This window comes from Phlebotomus papatasi, chromosome 3 (genome assembly GCF_024763615.1).
Source record: "Phlebotomus papatasi isolate M1 chromosome 3, Ppap_2.1, whole genome shotgun sequence".
In the NCBI taxonomy this organism is placed as follows: domain Eukaryota; kingdom Metazoa; phylum Arthropoda; class Insecta; order Diptera; family Psychodidae; genus Phlebotomus; species Phlebotomus papatasi.
The window spans coordinates 10621388-10643446 of NC_077224.1; the positions used below are offsets into that span (position 1 = coordinate 10621388).

A 22059-nucleotide genomic window follows, 5' to 3' on the forward strand; every position below is an offset into this window, starting at 1 on the left:
AAAAAAATGATGCTTTTGAGCAGATGCTCTTAAAATCAAAAAATATACGTATAAAAATATAAAGATTTGTCAAAAAGCTATGTTTGCGTCCACTGCCGTCTCAATGATAGTGGCCAACCTCCAGAGGCAAACGGTGGTAATGCTTTTTATCGAATTTTCAATGAAGGAATTGCACCTTTATAATCAAATTTTGACAAGAGAAGACAAATGATAAGTCTCGATCAGCTTGATTTTCGAAATTTTATTTTTAATGGTGATACCACATCTTCTCAATTTAATGAAATTCATTTGATTGAAATTTTGTTTCGTGTTCATTCAATCAGAAATTCGAACTAGTTGTTTTTTTCTTGAAATTTAAAAAAAAGTATAAAAAATGCATGTCTAGGAATCCCCTTGCGGGAAGACCTTTCCTTCAAGGAATGTTGTGCTAGCATTTTATTATTATTATTATGAACATAAAGAAGCTAGAGATTGCGGATTTGTAAAGCGGTAAAAGCTCTAATCAATTAGAAAACACGAAAAAAATAAAATATTTTATAGGATTAAATATTTAATGCCTTATGAGTAATGCTTAACGGATCGAACACGAAACAAGAACCATGTCATTTTGTTCCATGCCAATTTTTATTTATTTATTTATATGATTTATGTATAGAGAATCGTCAATTAGAGCAAATGGTATAGGATGGTATCCTGCCTTCATCCAGGATCGAACTGGAGACCTCTTGTTAACTAGGCAAGCTCTACAGAGTTCAGAGTTTTTGAAGCCTCTAATAGACCAGTCGATAGAGCACTCGACTAGTAGAGGAAGGACTTTTTGCTATCATCACTCTAAAGAAGAGTGGATGATTTGAGTATCACTTGCTCTGATTAACGATTATTTCCACATAATTTTTTTCTCAGTCTATTGAGGGTTAATACAAAATACTTCAATTCATGTCAGTTAAGAGAGATCCTTGAGTGATCTTAGCAGAAGGGGTGGTTGGGTTACTTTAGTGATTAACCTTTAATCATTTTTAATTGCAAGTGCCTCTACAGTTTGTTTTTTTTTAAAGTGCGGTGAGAAGAAGAAAGCCAGAAGTAATATCATACTGTCCTAAATGGTTCAGAGTATTTTTCAGTGACGATGTCAAGCGCGCAACAGTTAAAGGCAACCATCACAAGAGAAAGAAAACATGTTTAAAATTTTAAGTCAACTCTATACGCCATTCCACGAATTTTATGTTTTTTATGCGCGCCATGATCATACTTTTTTTCTTCTTCTTCTCCTCCTTGGGTCTTTATGAAGCATTCTTATGGCACTGGACTCTCTTCTTTGGGGCGACATTTTTACAGCAACCGACATCGCAATGGTGTGACACAGACCAAAAATGATGGTTCTGTATGGGGCAGGGAACAAAAAAAAATCAAGCCAACATTCATCACGCATCTTGTTTTTTTTTTGTGGTAATCATAAGCCCTCAAAATATTTCCTCATGAAACATTTTAATTGGTAAATTGCTTCGTGACAATTATTGCTGGAAGAATCTTGTTTTCTCCCTGGGATTTGGAGGATGGCACAAATCTCCTACAGTGTCCGCTTTTTAATCCTTGCATTGTTATGCTGGTTTAACTGCGTTTTTTTTGGGTACCCTTTGGGTAGTTTCAACAATATTGTGAAATGGAAGCTTGTCTTGGTTGTTCTTGGAAGAGTCATTGAACCAGATTGTTACCTAATTAGACAGAAAAGGTATTAAAAAAAATCATTGGGGGCTAAGGAGGAACTATCTCTGTGAATCTATCCACTATTCGTTAGTTTGATTCTTCGATACTGACAATGAATTCCTCCGCTTGAGGGCGCTGATTTCTCCCGCAAGTGGCGCTGGCAACCGTTCTCAATTTTTAATTACCGCGCTTTTATCTAGTATTATCGCTAATCCATATTACAGCGAATCAATGGCCAATTTTTCAAGACATTTCTCCCCCTTGTTTATGCCACTTACAATTTGTTGTGTCATGTGATTTTTATTTTCTGTGTGGTTTCGTTTGTTGACGAACATTAGGCTTAAATTGTAATTAAATTAAAATAATTAGGAATACTCTCTCAAGGAGACAAACACAGCTCAGTGCTTTTTAGCATCTTTGACGAATTTATTGCGGTTGATTGCAGGCAAACAGGCAAAAATGAATATTAGTTTCAAGTGGTAAAGAGATGAATGAATTTTTATGAATAAATTACTTTATCTCAAACACGGTGTGGTAATTTGGAATGTGCTTTGTCCTCTGACACCATAACTATTATTTCGGATGGGAAGTTTGTTAACACATCCACCACTCTGGAGTTTCTTGCGGCAAAATAACAATTGTGCTTTTGTAGGAAGTGGCTTTTTACTGATAAATTGTCACATCGAGCTAGAAAATGTGCTAAATAAATCTATGAAAGCGGGTGGAGAGAAGAGAAAGGTGCCAATAAATGCAATTCAAAGGATTTTCTTCACTAATTTATACCTTTTCTTCAGGCGATCATTGTGTTTTTGCGCGCTTGCAATCTTACCGCACAAACCTTAAAAAGCAATACATAATTTTATTTTCTTTAAATTTTATAATGATATGCATATGGATGATGGTGAATAGTATGAGATTGGAATATGTGGACTATTCACAAAAATTTCTGAATAACATTTTGATATTTCCGGAGAAAATTCATTTATTTTTTTCAAAGATGATTTTATCGATCCAATTTATGATTTGGAGATATAGTAAATTAGTCTAATGAGTTAACACATCCCATTATAATTAGCTGTGTATTTTATTTATCATGCATAAAAGATGCTTAGTTTTTGGGTGAACATAAGTTTATTATATTGCACAAGCGAACGAAAATTTGCTAATTCATTAGATTTAATATAGATTGAACAAATTTCTTGATATCAAGACAATCTATTAAAACTATTGCAGATAACATTTAAAAAGCTACATAGAAAAGGAGAAAAAACATTTGGAGTTAATGCAGACTTGTAGTAGGGTCACTGAAGAACAGAAATCGATATCTCTTGCCGTTTAGGTTCTAGCCCAGAAACAAATTTTCGGACAAATTAAAAATAAATTTTTAAGAAAGATAAATCAATTACGATTTATTTTTTGATTCATTACTGATCAATATCGGTGCAATTAGATTGGAAATTCAAGCCCTATTCAAGTTTAATCAAATCGGTAGAGAAATAGGCTTTTCAGAGTGAAACCTTTAACAAGAAAGAAACATTACATAGGGTAAGTGTGCCAAATTCTGGCCAGCTTGCAATTTCGGCCACATTTTTTGTCCTTCGAATATCCATGAATTTTTAGGTTTTGCATACTCTAGAGAATATGCAATGCAAAAAATAACAAAAAATGTTGCTCCGGCGTACAAGGTAATCTGAAAAATACATTCAAAGAATTCCGGGAGGACACGGAAGTATGAGAATGAAGGTGGTCGAAATAGGGCACCAATGTTATGTCTACATTTTTATTCCCTTTGACAATGAATAAGATTGAATTTAGAGAAAATAAGGACGATAAACTCTACAAGGTTCCAAGAAACACTCCTTATTAAAAAATAACAAAAAAAATTAATTTCTATTAAAAATATTACATTTCAAACTTGAGACTTTGGCGGTTGCATGCAACTATGCCGAAATTTGGCACACTTACCCTAGTTCGAAAACTATTTTTTCTACTAAAAATCTTCTATTTAAGACAGTTGACCCAATAACCCTCCAATAATCACGCCGGATATGTATTTCCGAAAGGTTTACCAAATATGCTCTTACGTCTGTTACTGCTTTTTTATTCGGCTTAAACTGTTGCGCGCGAAGAAATTTTCTTGCGTTTCTGGAGTCTGCAAGTCAAATCTACTGAATACGGTGCATAATTGAGAAATTCGCAATTCGAATAATTGAATTTCGACAATTTAAATGTTCGAAATGCCTTTGTGAGCTGGTGTTTCGTCTTGGTATAAAAGATTTTTTCCCTGAAATTCAAATCTTTTTCTTATAAATTTTTGAGTTTATTTCATTCAAAAAATCGCAAAAATATTCAAAGTTAATTGTTTTATTTTGTTGAAGTAAATAGATTTACCAGTAACACTGACAAGCTTTCCTCCACGTGAAGGCAGTGTTTTATCCCGCAAGTGGCGCTGTCAACTGTTCTCAATTTTGTTTCTCAAGCTTTTACTTTAACCCTTTAACGACGAGACAGTTTTCACTGACCGAAAATCACCAATAAAAATGAAACCGATACACAAAACTTGTCAAACGTCCTAACCTGCGAAAAGCCAAAGAGTCTAATTTGGTGTACTTTTTGTCTCTATGAACAATAGGGGAAAAAATAGCTAAAAACATTCTAAGTAATTTTTCTGATGATATCAATACCTAATAATTTCCATTCTAATGAAAAATATTATGTTTGAGTATTGTAGTTTATTTTTCCAAAGCGGTTTTGCTTAAAAAAAACTAAAAGTATAAAAAAATAATTAAAATCAATTTTTAATATGAGAATTTAAAATTTCGTCAATTTTTGAGCTTGAAAATTTACTATACAGCAAATAGCTGGAGACTTCCAAAAAAATATCCTAGATCCCTTCAACCTTTTATTTTGCAATTGCGTACAAACATAAGGAAAAAATAACTTTACATAGTCAGGAAAAATTATTTTCTTTATGGGACACCGCTGTTCCAATCGTCTTTAAAGGGTTAAAATACTTTAGAAATTATTTTTAATCTATTGTGTTTTCTATTTGATGGCTCATTAGAAATTACAAGGATGCAATTAAATATAAATAGTTGTTCAGGAGACATCATCATTTAATTTGTTAATAATATTAAATTTTCTCAAATGTTTATTTATTTATTTACTCTTTATTTATTTATTTTTCACGAAAGAATTATAATAAACATTAAAACTGACAAGTTCTTACTATTCAAAATGTGTATTTGTTTTTGCATAATATCAAAGCTAGTTCCCTGTAATTCCAAAGAAAGGACAAATATTTCTGGTATAAGAACTACAAATGAATCAACTTACTTGAGTTAGTCCATTAGTCGTGTCTTTCAGTAAAAATAAATAACAGCGATATATCTAGAATTTTCTTCTAAATATAAAAATGATTCAAGAACGAAATGAGTAATTTGTATTATCTGAAAATTTATAAAAGCTACTTTCTGTTTAAGTACATAAAAATCTTAAAATCGCAACAACCGAATTGGTTCCTTATCAATGATGATGAACTGGCGCAATGTACTTTCACAGGAACGACAGGAACTTTTTCGGTGTCCGCTAGTGAAAAAGGTTACCCTAAAGTGAAAACTCTTTTTTTTTGTCTTTCCCAGAGTTTTTCAAAAAGTGTCTAAATCGGGATCGAAAGCTCTGGGCAAGACGAAAAAAGTGTTTTCATCCTAGGATGACCTTTTTCACTTTGAACACCGAAAAAGTCCCTTTGGTTCCCTATGATTTCCAAATAGTGATTAAAGTCTGATGGCTTTCAGTAAGATTTTCAAAAAAATATCTTTCATCTGCATAAATTGTCCGGTTAAAATATTAACTAATAACTTTAAAAAGAAAAGAAAAATAAGTAATATAATCTTGACTGTCTGAGTTTGAGGATACAAAATTGTAAGTTCATGGCTCTGGTAAACCTTTTAGATCAGCAAAATTTGCTAAAGTCGAAATACGAAGCTTTTTCTTTTTTCTTCTTTTTTTTTAAGTTAGTTCAATCGAATTTGAAGCTAAAGAATTAGATAGACATACGCAAAAAGTGAGAGAAAGAAATGAATACGAATTTTGATTTCATTATATTCTCCTTATCTAAAAGGTATGCCGAAGCCATCAGGAATTAAATTTTCTTTCTAATGGCTCCGGCCGCTCCGGCACACATTTTAGATCAAGAAAATTTCATGGAATCGAAATTCTAAACCCTTTCTTTCTCACATGGTTTGCATATGACTATATCATTCTTTCGCATACCAAATTCGATTGAGCTAAATTGAATTTGGAGTGATATTTAAGAGAAGAAGAAGAGTGCAAGAGAATGAAATAGACATATTTGAAACATGTGAGAAAGAAAGGGAACCGAATTTCGACTTCATGAAATTTTCCTGATCTAAAAGGTGTGCCAGAGGCATAATGCCCTAGATACACTTACGAGTCAAGCCCAGAGAAGGCGTAACGAAATTATAATCAAAACAATGCAATGGTCAAATTACATTTCCATTAGTGTCTGACTAATCTGTTTCTTGGCTTCAGTCGTAAAGCACATCCTTTAGCACGGTAAAATTTCATTAAATCAAAATTCGTGTCCCTTTCTTTCTCATTTGCGCAAGTCTATCCTATTTTTCTGGTCTCTAAATTGGAATAAATGTAATTTAATTTGGTCTGATGTTAAAAAGAAGAAGAAGAGTGCGAAAGAGTAGGATAGACATATGCGAATCCTTTAAGAAAGAAAAGAATGTAAATTTTGACTTTATGAAATTTTCTTCATGTTAAAGATGTACCAGAGCTACAAAGCGCTACATACACTTAATTAAATATTTAATATCTTTATCTAATTTATATTCTTTTGCCTCCTCTAATTGGTTAGAGCTTTTTGACAGCTTTGAATCTCTGGAAAGTTCACGTGGTTTTGCGACATTCCAGGGTCTGTGAGGATCGAGTTTGAAATTTGTCAAAACATTTAAAGTTGGTAGCTATAATCAGAAAACCCGATGGGAATAAAATATTTTATGGGCTCTAATATTTAATTGCATATAGTAATAATACTTTAAGATCAATTAACAATATTGAGTTTCTTAATAAATCTGTCCTATCTGGTATTAAAATAGTCTTTTCGTGTTTTTCTTACAATAATTTTATTTTTGGTTGAATATCGCAAAAATATTCAAGGAATTAAAACTTGCTTGAGGTTTGATTTCTTCTGCTGTGTGTGCCTTGTTCAACTTATTTATTCCCATATGGTTTTCATAAAATAAACTTCATAAAATGTAATAAATTTCGCCTTCATTATTACTCGACTATGACCCATTAAAATTCATTAAAAGCCGTGCTTCATTATCATTTTTAATTGATTCGATTAAGAAGAAGTATATTCGGTTGAAACTGAAAACATTTCGAATTCAAGCTACTTTTATTTGGTTAAGAGTAATTTTTGTCGCAATATGGGTATTTATAATAGGATTATTAATTAATTAACTTTGTTTGCGGTGATCTAGTATAGATTTATATAAAATTGATTGTGCTTAAAAATGGAAACCATAAAGATTTTTTTGCATATTACGAAAAACGGTTTCAAATAAATCGAAAAATTGAATTTGTCCATAAATTAATTGAAAAAACTTGGTAGCAGGATTGTATTTTCACACCTTTTATTTGTTATTTCTTGTTCTCACGAAGAGAACCTTGGAATGACTCTTTAATTGATACTTTCTACACAAAATTTCTATATATCTTAATTAGGCACCAATTAGACGGAAGATACATTCGATGATACTTTTAGTTTATGGTTAAGTGCCCCCTTTTTGGCTATTTTAGCATTTAATTAAGTTCATTTGCCAATATCTTTTTCACCATATGTTCAGAAGAGAGATTTATGGTGCTAATTCCAATTAAAAAGAGATGCCAAAGTCTCCCAGCTTTGCGGAATGCTCGAACTCACGAAATACAGCTTACCGTGAATTAGTTTTTCACATGATCTTTTGGTGCTTACTGGTTTTCTAGAGATTAAATTGATTGACAAATCACAAATGCATTTGTTAATAATCATAAAAATCGGTACTTAACCGATTAATTACCAATGAAGACCGATGCAGCAGGGTTAGAAATTCCAATAATTTTCCAAAAAATCCAAATTTAACCAAATCGGTTGAAAACTGAGTCTTTCAAAGTGGTTGACTTTTGACCTTCAATAATTCATAATGGCGAATTTTCCGGTCATAGGTATGTTCGGGCGAAATGTTCATCTCTAAATAAATCCGAAAACCATTGAAAAAGCTTGGGCCATTTTTGAGAAAAACCGAAAAGAAAACATAGTTTTGAAGGAGATAGAGGGGGTGCGGGAGGGGAGGGGGCAAATGTTTTATTGGGGGTCATCGAAGACTGAAAGTCGATATCTCTTACCGTTTAAGCTCCAGAACGGTGACAAGTCGAAAAGAAAGTCGATTAACTGGTCCCTCTTTAAGTTCGAACAGTAATAGACATGTTTTTAGCACTTTACTCTTTTCAAGTGCCTCTGTATTATCGACTTTTCTTTGGCATTGCATAAACGAGCAGTAAAAAGCCAAATTTGGTCAGCAAAAAATTCAAAATGATTAGTAAAAAATAAAAAATGGTCAGTAAGAAATAGAAAAAAAGCGGTAAAAAGTTTTAAAAAATCAGTAAAAATAAACTAAGGAGGTAAAAAATAAAAAAAGAGCAGTACTTTATTAAAAGTGGTCAGCAAAAAATGAAACATGATCAGTAAAAAGTAAAAAGTGATCAGTAGAAATTGAAACATGATCAGTAAAAAGTAAAAGATGATCAGTAAAAAACAAAAAGTGGTCAGTAATAAATTAGAAATGAGCAGTAAAAATAATGAATTTGGTCAACAAAAAATTCGAAATGATCAGTAAAAAAATAAAAAAACGGTCAGTAAGAAATAGAAAAAAAGCAGTAAAAAGTTTTAAAAAATCAGTAAAAAATATACTAAGGAGGTAAAAAATAAAAAAAAGGGCAGTACTTTATTAAAAGTGGTCAGTAAAAAATTAAAAGTAGTCAGCAAAAAATGAAATACGATCAGTAAAAAGTAAAAAGTGATCAGTAGAAATTGAAACATGATCAGTAAAAAGTAAAAGATGATCAGTAAAAAACAAAAAGTGGTCAGTAATAAATTAAAAATGAGCAGTAAAAATATTGAATTTGGTCAGCAAAAAGTTGAAAACGATCAGTAAAAAAATTTAAAGAAGCAGTAAAAAATTAAAAAATGAGCAGTAAAACCACTTTTAAGTGTTTACTGATCATTTATAGTTTCCCTTTAATTTTTACTAACCACATTTTAATTTTTACTGAGCATTTTTATTATTTTTGATTTTAATTTCCTTTTCTCACTGCTCATATTTTAATTTTTTACTGACCACATTTCATAATTTGCTGACGAATTTTTAGATTTTTTACTGATCAGTTTTTAATTTTTACTGATCATTTTAAATTTTTTACTGACCACATTTATTTTTTTACTGTTCACTTCTAATTTTCTACTGACCAATTTTTATTTTTACTGCTCCTTTTTATTTTTTTGCTGACCACTTTTTAATTTTTTAGTGATCAAAACGAATATTTCTACTAATCATTTTTAATTTTTTACTGCTTTTTTAATTTTTTGCTGTTCATTTTTAATTTTTCGCTGATCAACTCGAATATTTTTACTGCTCATTTTTAATTTTTTACTGCTTTTTTAATTTTTTGCTGTTCATTTTTAATTTTTCGCTGATCAACTCGAATATTTTTACTGCTCATTTTTAATTTTTTACTGACCGTTTTTTAATTTTTTGCTGATTAATTTTCAATTTTTTACTGATCAATTCGAATATATCTACTGATCAATTCGACGTTTTTACTGGCCAAATTTAACTTTTTACTGACAAAATTTTACCCTTTACTGACAAAATTGAAAATTTTTACTGATTATTTCGAATTATTTGCTAATCAAATTTAATTTTTTGCTGACCACTTTTGACTTTTTACTGACCATTTGTTTTTTGCCTTTTTCTTTGAGTTGGTTCCTGTCACGACCTGGTGATTTTAGAACATGGCGTGGTCTAAGAAAAGTAGTCTACTCTCAAAAAAATATCTCGTAAATAATCTCGTAAAAAAATTTGTAAAATAAGTCAATTTATGTGGAAAAGTAACAAACAGGTCGGAGCATTCTCATATATTTTCCGTACAAAATTATGGTATATTTTTTCTTTAGTGATTTTTTTTAGTTTTAGTATAAAACCAAATGCAATCATTTTAAAACTTTTACCAAATGAGAGAGTATCTAATGTTATGTTATTAGCTCAAAATTTATAATGATTGCACGAGGATAACAGTCCCTAAAACCTATATGAAAAAGACGTAAAATTCGTAATTTTTTGAAGTTTTCTGACAAATTTTATATTTGCAACACCAGTAACATTTTAAATTCAATAAAAATATATTCTCTGTACATGTGCCTACCATTTCGTGTTATATTTATTTTTGTGGGATCTAAGACTTAAAAATTATAAAGAATTTAAGAAAAATATACTATTTCTGAATTAAAATGCTCCATCCGTTAGTTAATCATACTAGGTAACAAAATGTTTGGCTACCCCTGTCGCCATAGGGATTCTCGTAAAATCTTTTCATTTTCAACAAGATTTCTTGTTAAAATCGAATCCACCAAAATTAATTGACAAAATCCTTGTAGAAGTTTTCTCAAAATCTGGTTTTCATGGGAATTTCTCAATAGATGGCGTTGCAAAATATATCATTTTCTCTTTCATTTTTATCTCTTTCTCTCAAAATGGCCTTGGAATATTTTCTATCAATTTGTTTATCAATTTGGTCGATATAATAATCACGATTTTCATGTTTTTTGCTATATATAGCAATTATACGCCGGTATGCTGTCTGCAGAAAATGGTTAAATAGGACCTTAGAGACCATTTCCGACTACAAAAACGTCATTTTTTGGTGAATAAAAAAAAGAATACTGACAAAACTTTTAGGGGAGACTGGGGCACATGTAACCATTTTCGATAGATGCGAATTTGAGGTGATTTTCCAAGGACACCGTAATTTTTTGGAAAATCTTTCTTAGCTAATGTTTTACCCTTGGGTATAGGCAATACATAGAGGGTAATGCAAATGCTGGAAAACAATTGAGTTCTCCATAAAAATAAAATTTGTGTCACTGTGCATTTTTCTCTTTTCACAAAATACCTGGGGTAGAAGTAACCACTTTCTGGGGAGGATGTAAACACCTTTTTTCCCACCCTTCAAATTAACTTTACACCACTTTCAATTATTTTAATTACTTAAGAGATATATAAAGACTGCATATTTTTCAAAAAATCACGACACTTTTTACAAAGAATAATTAAAATAGCAAAAAAAGTAAAAGTATGCATACCAAATACATTTTTCAATGGAGTTTCCCCATATTTTGACATCATGTGACTTTTTATTGAACACAGCACCACCAATTTTTTTCGTAATCTATGAATTATAGATATTTCGCATGAAGGTCAATTTCCCGCTCTTTTACCTACTCATTTTGTGAAATTGAAATTGCCTGTTTACATCTACCCCAAATGCTGTTTTCTGACCAATTATTAATTCTTTTGAAATAATGAGAATCTCAATTTGTCTAGTAAATGCATAAATATAATCCTAAAAGATGTAGGAAAGAACTGGTATTGCTACATTTCGATTATTTTACACAGTTTTTAATTTCCAGGTGGAAATCAAAATGACCAAAATAATCGAAATATCAACATTTTCGGGAAAAATGATTTTTATTTTTAAAGTATTAGGATTTCATTGACCAATTTATCTGTGGACATACATCCCCATGGTATCTATGAATGCTTATGGGTTTTATCCTCTGGAGTCGTAAAATTAATGAAAAAAAATCACAGTGTTTACAACTACCCCAGTTTACTACTGCCCCAGTTCCCCCTACAAGATTTTGTATATTATTAGTAAAATATGTGCAGTAACCGGTATCAACAAGATATCTTGTTGAAAATGAAAACATTTTACAAAAATCCCTATGGCGACCGGGGTAGCCAAAAATCTCGTTACTTTTCCATATGGGAGAACGAGATTTTACAAAACTTTTACGAGCGATTTTTATCAGAGTATATTCATGAACCAACACTAAGTAAAGTCGATAATGTAGAAGCACTTGAGAACAGTAATTTCATGACTCATAATTTCTTCAATCTCGCTACCTGGCTAAGAAGTGGGCATTCTACCCTATTAGCTAAACTTATCTCTCTCTCTGCATTAAAAATGATCGTGCAGAAAGCAGAAGAGTTTATGTGAAGAGCGTAATTAATTGGTGGGTGATCTTTCTGTATTTCTGCAGGTTTCGAGGGGAAGAACTGTGAGGAGAACATTGATGATTGTCCAGGAAATTTGTGCCAGAACGGTGGAACGTGCATAGATGCAGTAAATGCATATCGATGCAAGTGTCCACCGAATTTCACGGGAGATTTCTGTGAGGCTGACATTGATGAATGCGCCCTGAGGTGAGACAAATTACCCCTACAACCTCCCCACCGCCTTACTGCCCAGTGTTATCGTTGTATCCACGCGTTACTTATACAAAGCAATCTTTGTCATTTTCAGACCATCTGTATGCCAAAATGGGGCCACCTGTACAAACACTATGGGTAGCTACTCCTGTATTTGCGTGAATGGATGGACAGGGCCTGACTGTAGTGTCAATATCGATGATTGTGAGGACGCGGCATGCTTCAATGGGGCCACGTGTATTGATGGAGTGGGGAGTTTCTATTGTCGCTGTACACCCGGCAAGACGGGTTTACTGTGTCACTTGGACGATGCCTGTACATCCAATCCCTGTCATGCTGATGCCATCTGCGACACTAGTCCCATCAATGGATCTTTTACATGTTCCTGTGCATCTGGGTACAAGGGTGTTGATTGCTCTGAGGACATCGATGAGTGCGATCAAGGATCCCCATGTGAACACAATGGGATTTGCGTCAACACTCCCGGATCCTTTGCCTGCAACTGCTCCCAGGGATTCACAGGACCACGATGCGAGACGAATGTCAATGAGTGTGAATCGCATCCGTGTCAGAATGACGGCAGTTGTTTGGATGATCCGGGAACGTTTAGGTGCGTCTGCATGCCAGGATTTACGGGTACTCAGTGCGAAATCGACATCAATGAGTGCGAGAACAATCCCTGTTTGAATGGTGGGGTCTGCCGGGACTTGATTAACGGATTCAAGTGCACGTGCTCTATAGGATTCACAGGATCACGCTGTCAGATCAATATTGATGACTGTATGTCACAACCTTGTCGAAATGGTGGAATCTGTCATGATTCCATCGCAGGATATACGTGCGAATGTCCTCCGGGGTATACAGGATTATCCTGTGAAACTAACATCAACGACTGCCAATCTTCTCCCTGTCACCGAGGAATATGCATAGATGGGGACAACTCCTTTACGTGCCAATGTCATCCCGGATACACCGGATACTTATGTCAGACGCAGATCAACGAATGCGAATCCAATCCTTGTCAGTACGGTGGACACTGTGAAGATCTTGTTGATGGCTATAGGTGCCGTTGCTCTCCCGGGACTTCTGGGATTAATTGCGAAGTGAACGTCAATGAATGTCACAGCAATCCTTGTCGCAACGGAGCAACGTGCATCGACGGTATCAACAGGTATACGTGTCAGTGTGTTCCGGGCTTCACAGGACTCTACTGCGAGACGAACATCAACGAATGCGCGTCGGAGCCTTGTGCAAATGGTGGAGTCTGCATGGATCTGGTCAACGCTTTCCGGTGCGAATGTCCACGTGGATACTACGATGCCAGGTGTCTCAGTGATGTGGATGAATGTGCTTCGAATCCCTGCTTGAATGGAGGCCGCTGCGAGGACGGCGTCAACCAGTTCATCTGTCACTGCCCACCAGGATACGGAGGGAAGCGATGTGACATCAATATCGACGAATGCGGATCAAATCCCTGCCAACATGGTGGGATCTGCCGCGATGGACTGAATTCCTACTCGTGCCAGTGCATGCCAGGATATACAGGAACCAACTGCGAAATCAACATTGACGACTGTATTAACAATCCTTGTCGCAACGGAGGATCCTGCATTGATCTCGTGAATGGATACAAGTGCGTCTGCCGGGTGGCGTATACTGGTCAAAATTGTGAACTCAAAATGGATCCCTGCCAACCGAATCACTGCCACAATGGTGCTAAATGCACTCCTAGTTCGAACTACTTAGACTTCTCCTGCACCTGCACGATCGGCTACACTGGACGCCTCTGCAATGAGGATATCAATGAGTGTGCTCTGTCTTCGCCATGTCGCAACGGAGCGACTTGCCGCAACGTCCCAGGATCGTATCAGTGCCTCTGCGCCAAAGGCTACGAAGGCAGAGACTGCACGGTCAACACTGATGACTGTGCCTCGTTCCCATGTCAGAACGGTGGAACGTGCCTCGATGGCATCGGCGACTACACTTGCCTCTGCGTGGATGGTTTCGAAGGGAAGCACTGCGAAGTTGATATCAACGAATGCCTATCGAGTCCTTGTCAAAACGGAGCAACTTGCACTCAGTATGTGAATTCCTACACCTGCACCTGTCCCCTTGGTTTCTCCGGGATGAACTGCCAGACAAACGATGAAGACTGCACGGAAAGTTCTTGTATGAACGGTGGAACGTGCATTGACGGAATCAACAGCTACAGCTGTTCCTGCAGACCAGGATTCACAGGTGCTAATTGCCAGTATAAAATCAACAAATGCGATTCCCAACCCTGCAAGAACGGAGCAACGTGTCATGATGATCAAGGCAACGATTACTCCTGCCACTGCTCATATGGCTACACCAGCAAACAATGTACAGACTACGTTGACTGGTGTTCGCAGAATCCCTGTGAGAATGGTGCAACATGTGTTCAACGTGAGAATGTCTTCCAGTGCCTCTGCGCTACGGGATGGACAGGAAAACTTTGCGATGTGGAGATGGTGTCCTGCAGCGATGCAGCCATTCGCAAGGGTGTCAAGATCAAAGCGCTCTGCAACAATGGAACGTGTGAAGACATTGGGAACTCTCACAGATGTCACTGCCATACGGGTTACACGGGTAGCTACTGCCAGAAGGATATCAATGAGTGCGAATCTGGTCCATGTCAGAATGGTGGGATATGCAAGGATCTCGTGGGTGCATATCAGTGCATCTGTGCCAAGGGCTTCCAAGGGCAAAACTGCGAACTTAACATTGATGACTGCAAGCCCAATCCGTGCCAAAATGGCGGTACATGCCATGATCTCGTAAACAACTTCAGCTGTTCCTGCCCTCCAGGTACCTTGGGCATCATCTGTGAGATCAATCACGATGATTGCGAACCTGGAGCATGTCACAACAATGGAACATGCGTAGACAAGGTGGGTGGGTTTGAATGTCGCTGCCCACCAGGATTTGTAGGATCACGTTGCGAAGGTGACATCAATGAATGCCTATCGAATCCTTGCTCCAATCCCGGTACTTTGGACTGTGTCCAGTTAATCAATGACTACCACTGCAACTGCAAACCTGGTCACATGGGACGTCACTGTGAGATCAAGGTTGACTTCTGTGCTCAGTCTCCGTGCCAGAACGGTGGCGTATGCTCTACACGCCAGAATGGCCATCACTGTGTCTGCCTGGACGGTTTCTACGGGAAGAACTGCGAATTTTCCGGACACGACTGTGACTCCAATCCCTGCCTCAATGGCATCTGCGTGATTGCCGACGGCGGAGGGTACAGGTGTGAATGTCCACTGGGTACGGCAGGTGTCAACTGCGAAACAGACACCTTGGATGAATGTCAGTCCAATCCTTGCAAGAATGGAGCAAGATGTGAGAACAAACTCGGTGATTTTGAGTGTCTCTGTCCACCGAAGTATCCAGGAAAGATGTGCGAACGCTACGATCCTAGCTATCGAGGCTGGTACAGTGAACATTCCAATGCCATTGGATCTTTTGCCAATGACCTGAAGTACCAGCAGGAACTCTGCATCAAGCGGGGATGTCGCGAGAAACAGGGCAATTTTGTCTGTGACGAAGAATGCAACACTTACGCTTGCAACTTCGACGGCAATGACTGTTCCCTGGGAATCAATCCTTGGCGCAACTGTACGGCTAAGATTAGCTGTTGGCAGGTGTTTATGGACGGGAAATGTGATGAGGAATGCAACAATGCTCAGTGTTTGTTCGATGGACATGACTGTGAGAAGAAACTGTCTCAGTGCAATCCGATCTACGATGGCTACTGCAGCAAACACTACGCTGATGGATGGTGTGACTACGGCTGCAACAATCCCGAATGCAACTGGGATGGCCTGGATTGTGTCGATGGACCACCGGATTTGGCTCAAGGAGTGATTTCTGTGATTCTCCTTATGGATATGGAGACGTTCCAGGAGAAGAAAGTCGCCTTCTTGCGTGATATGGGACATCAGTTGAGGACAACTGTTCGGATTCGCAAGGATGAACATGGAAATGAGCAGGTTTATCGTTGGATTGGAATGTCACCAAATGGAATGCTGCAGAATACTCATGTTGGACGGGTGCACAATGTCGTCTACTCAGAGGGAATTACAGATTCAGGAGTACAGATCTTCCTGGAGATTGACAACAGGAAGTGTGTGATGACGGATGACGGGGAGTGTTTCTCTACGGCCAATGAAGCTGCAGAATTTCTGGCTGCCACAGCGTCAAAGAGAGATCTTCCAAAGAACTTTCCCATTTATCAAATTCGTGGTATCATCGAACCTGATGATCCTTATGGGCCAGCAGGTGGGGAGAGCAACAAATACGTGATATTGGGTGCAATTGCCGTGATTATGATATGCTGCCTTCTGGGAGTACTGATCACGACGAAACGGAAGCGTGCCAATGGTATTACGTGGTTCCCTGAAGGATTCTTCAGCACAAGTACAGGTCCACGTCGGCAGTCAAGGCGTCGTGGTCCCGATGGCCAGGAGATGCGCAACCTCAACAAGAATAGTTCAATCCCTTGCATAGACGTGGACATGAATAGTGCTCACATGGGACACTCACAGCAGTGGTCAGATGATGAATCGGATATGCCACAGCCGAAGCGATTGCGTCCCTGCGATCAAGGTTACTCATCCGATCATACCGTTGTCACGGATTACGAAGAGACTGAACCACGTGTCTGGTCCCAGCAGCATCTCGAAGCAGCAGATATCCGTATTCCTCCGTCGATGATGACTCCTCCGGCTCATCATGATGGAAAGAATGACGTCGATGTCCGCGGACCCTGTGGCATGACACCGCTAATGGTGGCCGCAGTTCGGGGCGGAGGCGTGGACACAGGCGAAGATGCCGACAGCAATGATGACTCAACAGCACAAGTGATATCGGATCTTCTGGCACAAGGAGCCGAACTCAATGCCACGATGGACAAAACTGGAGAGACATCACTTCATCTAGCTGCTCGGTATGCCCGAGCAGATGCAGCCAAGAAGCTCCTAGATGCAGGAGCCGATGCAAATTGCCAAGACAATACAGGACGAACTCCTCTGCATGCTGCCGTTGCGGCTGATGCAATGGGAGTCTTTCAGATTCTCCTTCGCAATCGCGTTACGAATCTCAATGCTAGGATGCATGATGGGACAACCCCACTAATCCTGGCGGCACGATTAGCCATTGAGGGTATGGTGGATGATCTGATAAATGCCGATGCCGATATCAATGCAGCAGACAATTCGGGGAAAACAGCTCTGCATTGGGCAGCTGCAGTTAACAATGTAGACGCAGTCAATATCCTGCTACTGCACAATGCAAATCGTGATGCGCAGGATGACAAAGATGAGACGCCGCTATTTCTAGCGGCACGAGAGGGATCCTTTGAAGCGTGCAAGGCACTGCTGGATAATTTTGCCAACAGAGAAATTACTGATCATATGGATCGGTTACCACGTGATGTAGCCAGTGAACGACTGCACAATGACATTGTTCGTCTGTTGGATGAACATGTCCCGAGGAGTCCACAAATGGTGACCGTGATCAACAATGTGATGATCGGATCACCAAATCACTCCCAATTGATCTCGCATCCCACGATCATCACCACGGGGAAACCGGGAAAGGCGAAGAAGCGACAGAAGCCACTTGCAAATCCCGCCAGTCCGGATGTCGTGGAGAGCAATGGAGGAGCTGTTGTGCGTCGGAAGAACAGCGTAAAGAAGAATGCAGCCTCCAAGAAGGGACAGACGATAAACGATGTTCAACTGTCAGATGGTGGTATCAGTTCAGTGGAGTCACCATTGACCAATATTCCCAGTCCCTATGATACAGCCAGTCTGTACTCCAATACACTCACCGTGCCGCATTCCAAGGAGATCATGGGCACGACCAAACAGCCACCGAGCTATGAGGATTGCATAAAGGTAATCAAAGAATTAAATCTCCCTCACCTTCCGGATGGCTTAATTTCAATCCAGCTTCTCAAATTTCAGAGTGCAAGGTCAATCCCAAAAATTAACTTTGAGAACTACGGTTACTCTTTGGGATCACCCTTCCCCGAGATGATACAGTCACAGAGGGGTGGTATTCAAATCGGAGATCAAGGACTCAGTCCACCGTACTCCAATCACTCACCACCGCATTCTGTACAAAGTAACTTGGCACTCTCACCGCAAGGTTATGTAGGTAAGTAGGAAGAAGGATTGACCATGAGAGACCTAGTTCCTAGATGGTAGAGACTAATTTGATTGCCCATTCCTCAGGATCACCGTCCCCTGCTAAATCACGCCCGAGTTTGCCTACGTCTCCCACGCACATTGCAGCAATGCGGCATGCCACGCATCAGAAGCACGGTAGCAATCAGCCTGGGAATAGCCAAGTGCCAGGAGGTGGAATGGTGCCAAATGGGCAGATACTGAGTGCGGGATTGTCGCAGAATTTAGCAAATCCCATTATGCCCATTCAATTGGGTAACTTTGAATTCAACACAACGGGCCTGGAAATGGCGGGTTTCTGCAGTCCTCCAGGTTAGTATCTTTTATAGTTTCGCCGTTTCGCAGTTCATTTCAGGATCAGGGATTCACAATGCTTATATATATCCGAGGTGTGCAAGAACCGTTGAAACCGAATAAACGTCAAAATAAGTTTGCTCTGATAGCGTTTTGACCATTGACGTACATGTTTTATTTGACGTTTACTCGGTTTCAACGGTTCTTGCACGCCTCGGATATATATTATGATTATATAATGACAATGACCATAAATGACTCCTAGCATCTCGTATTTGATTAGAACCTAGAGAACCTGGAGAAGCTCTGTGTTTTTCAGAGATTCCGGAAAACTGATACATTTTTCAGGGGATTATCGAGAAATCCCGGGGAACCCACAGATAATTCGGGGAACCTATACACTTTCCAGGGAATCTGAAGAACCTTAATGTTTACAGAAAACCCAGGGACATACATTATTTTCTAGGGAATTCACGAAGAACTCACAGGGGTCGCATTTTGACCACCACCATACAATTTTCGTCCAGTGTATATATACGTAGTTATTTTGTGTCCAGACCCTGTTTCCCACCCATTGCCTTGCATACCTGAGGAAGGGGCCAACAAGCTCCGAAACGTTGTCCTAGTAATAAAGGAGAAGAAGGATCTAGGTCAAAATCCGTATTTCCTTTCCTTTAAACTCACAGAAAATTCAGAAAACCAATAAATTTTTCCGGGAATCCGGAGATCCTATACGTCCCTAAAACAAAATCAGGGAACCAATACGTTTTTCAGGGAGCTCATGGAGTACCAATACAGTCTTAGGGAACCTAAGAAACCTACGGGAAACGCATACACTTTTTAGGGAATATGGGAAATCTATATGTGTTCAGAGAGCCTAAGAAACATACGTTTTTCAGGGAACCCAGAGGGATCTCAGAGAACCTATACATTTTTCAGGGGATCGAGAGAACCTGTTTTTCATGGAAACCGGAGTACCCGCTTATTTTCAGGGTACTTGCAGTGAACCGATACAGTTTTCAGGAAGTTCAGGGAACCAGGGAACCTATACACTTTTCAGGGAATCTTGAGAACCTATATGTTTTTCAGAGTGTGGAGGATTACCTGCGCAATTCAAAGTAAAGGTTAGGTTAGGTTGATTGCCTTCCTACAGAAATCCACATGTGCCCAGAATAGATACATAAATGAATCACAATGATAGCCTAATTAATTCCTGACCTATTACTGTAACTCACTTCCAGCAATACCCGTTGAAAAGACACAAAGTGATTAAATCCGTGTCGATTGACCGGATTTCTTTGTGCGACGTTGACTCCTTTGAAAAGAAGCTCCCTTTCATGGAGCTTTTCATGGAGTTTTTCATGGAGCCTAAGGGATTCACATATTTTTCAGGGAAGTCGCGTCGAACCAATATAGTTTTTAGGGGCCTTATGGGAAACTCACAAGAGACTCAGGGAAGTCATACATTTTTCTGGGAACCCAGAGAATCTAGTTTTCAGAGAATCCGGGGAACCTTTATATTTATTCAGAGAACTCACGTTCATGGGGAATCAATACAATCTTTAGGGAAGTCGGAGAACCCACAGATAACCCAGGAAACCCATACACATTCCAAGGAACTTTGAGAACCTACATATATGTTTTTCAGAGAACCCAGAGAACCTACATACAGAAACCCGGAAAACGTTATACGTTCCTTAAAAAATCCTAGGGAACCCATAAGTTTTTCAGAGAACTCACGGGGAACCCATGAATTCAGGAAACCCAAGGGGGAGATATTTGGGTGAAAATGTGTACACCACTTCCAGGCACTTCCACGATTTGTATGGAAGATTCCTTCGCACTTCCAAAAATTCACTACAATCTCGAAAATGTGGCAATACTCCCAGCACTTCTTGCACTCCCATGCACTTCTCATACTAAGAAATCAGAAATTTATTTAATCTGAGAAACAATCTAATTAGGAAAACTTTTGAAAAATCTCAAGAAATTAATTTTCATACATATTTTTTTTTAATTTTTCTTATATCTTGATTTTCTAGCGCCAGATGAAGGGATATCAACATATTTTGAATTTTCCTAATAGACTAGTGAAGCTACTTTTGGAAAATAGAGTGTCTAAAAAAACGTAATTTCGTTTGTAATTATTGAAACTGTGTTGAAAAGCCTGCAGGAGTCTAAAAGTACGAATGCAACAACTAATTCAGCACTTCACACGTACCTTCACTTTTTATTAAGCTTGATTCTCACTATGATTTCAAAATCCTTTAAAATTAAAAGAAACGGTTTTTGATGATTTGCTAATCAATTTTTTCAGCAATCTTGGCTATTTTTGTCTGAATCTTTTTTGACTATTGTCATATTAGATCAATTTCTCATCACCTGTCAACAATCAATCCAGAAAAGGTTCTTCATCGTAACATAAGGGAAGTGTACCACGAATCGGAATGTTAAGAGACATGCTACATATTTAGCTGAAAATATGAGCCCCAAAAACACTATTAGGCAGTTTTTCGTATGCCAGTTGATATATTGGTGATTCATTTAACTATTTCCGTGTATTTACACTTTTGCTATTAATGGAATTGACTAATATTTCGGTTTCAATATAAATGTAAGGATTCAGTGTATTTTGCGGATCGGAAGAGAGTGAACCACGGATCAGTAGACGTTTTTGATGAGGATTCTTCTGCTTTTTTGGCATCCAAATCACTCAAATCAATGAAATTCTCACCGGTAAATCTATCACAACAAAAATATCCAATAATGACCGTGAAGATGACAACTAAATAATAAAAATGTGCACTGATATTGAAATTAGAATCACTAAGAAATATTTTTTTAATTAACACAATTTTGTAAATCATTTTAATCAAACAAAATTTCTCATATTCTCACAAGTTCTCATGTGCAATTTTAAGAAAGTGATGGCATATTTCTGGCTAAAGCTCTGATTCAGTGGTTTAATAAATCAGGCAATTAATAACAATTTTCTTAGAAACTGGAAGAGAAAATTGATTCTGTATATTAAATATAAACCAACATAATGCATTTAGTTAAAAATACATTTTATTTCGGAATTCCGATATGCGGGATAGAGCCTTTCGGTCCGAGGAACACTAACGATCCCTGGTACCTTATCAGGAGAAAAGCGGCCACATTTATAAACGAGTTTTTAAACACATCCAAGCTTTTCTAAATAGCGTAATACGATATAATTATTGTTTTCCAACATTTTACCCAATTTCTTGAATTGCTATGACATCTTTCCAAAGTCCTGAATT

At 37.7% G+C, this 22059-nt stretch overlaps 1 protein-coding gene across 2 annotated transcripts in view; it reads left to right on the top strand.

Moving 5' to 3' along the window:
• The window catches only part of LOC129806672 (neurogenic locus Notch protein), a 101232-nt gene that overhangs the window by 74954 nt on the left and 4219 nt on the right, over nt 1-22059 (top strand). The window contains exons 5-8 of one of the 2 annotated variants that reach the window (XM_055855439.1): nt 12098-12260; nt 12361-18190; nt 18245-18452; nt 18530-18793. In XM_055855439.1, coding sequence (XP_055711414.1) covers nt 12098-12260; nt 12361-18190; nt 18245-18452; nt 18530-18793 — 6465 coding nt within the window. The remainder of the gene's footprint in view (nt 1-12097; nt 12261-12360; nt 18191-18244; nt 18453-18529; nt 18794-22059) is intronic. The other variant, XM_055855440.1, reaches the window with a different exon arrangement.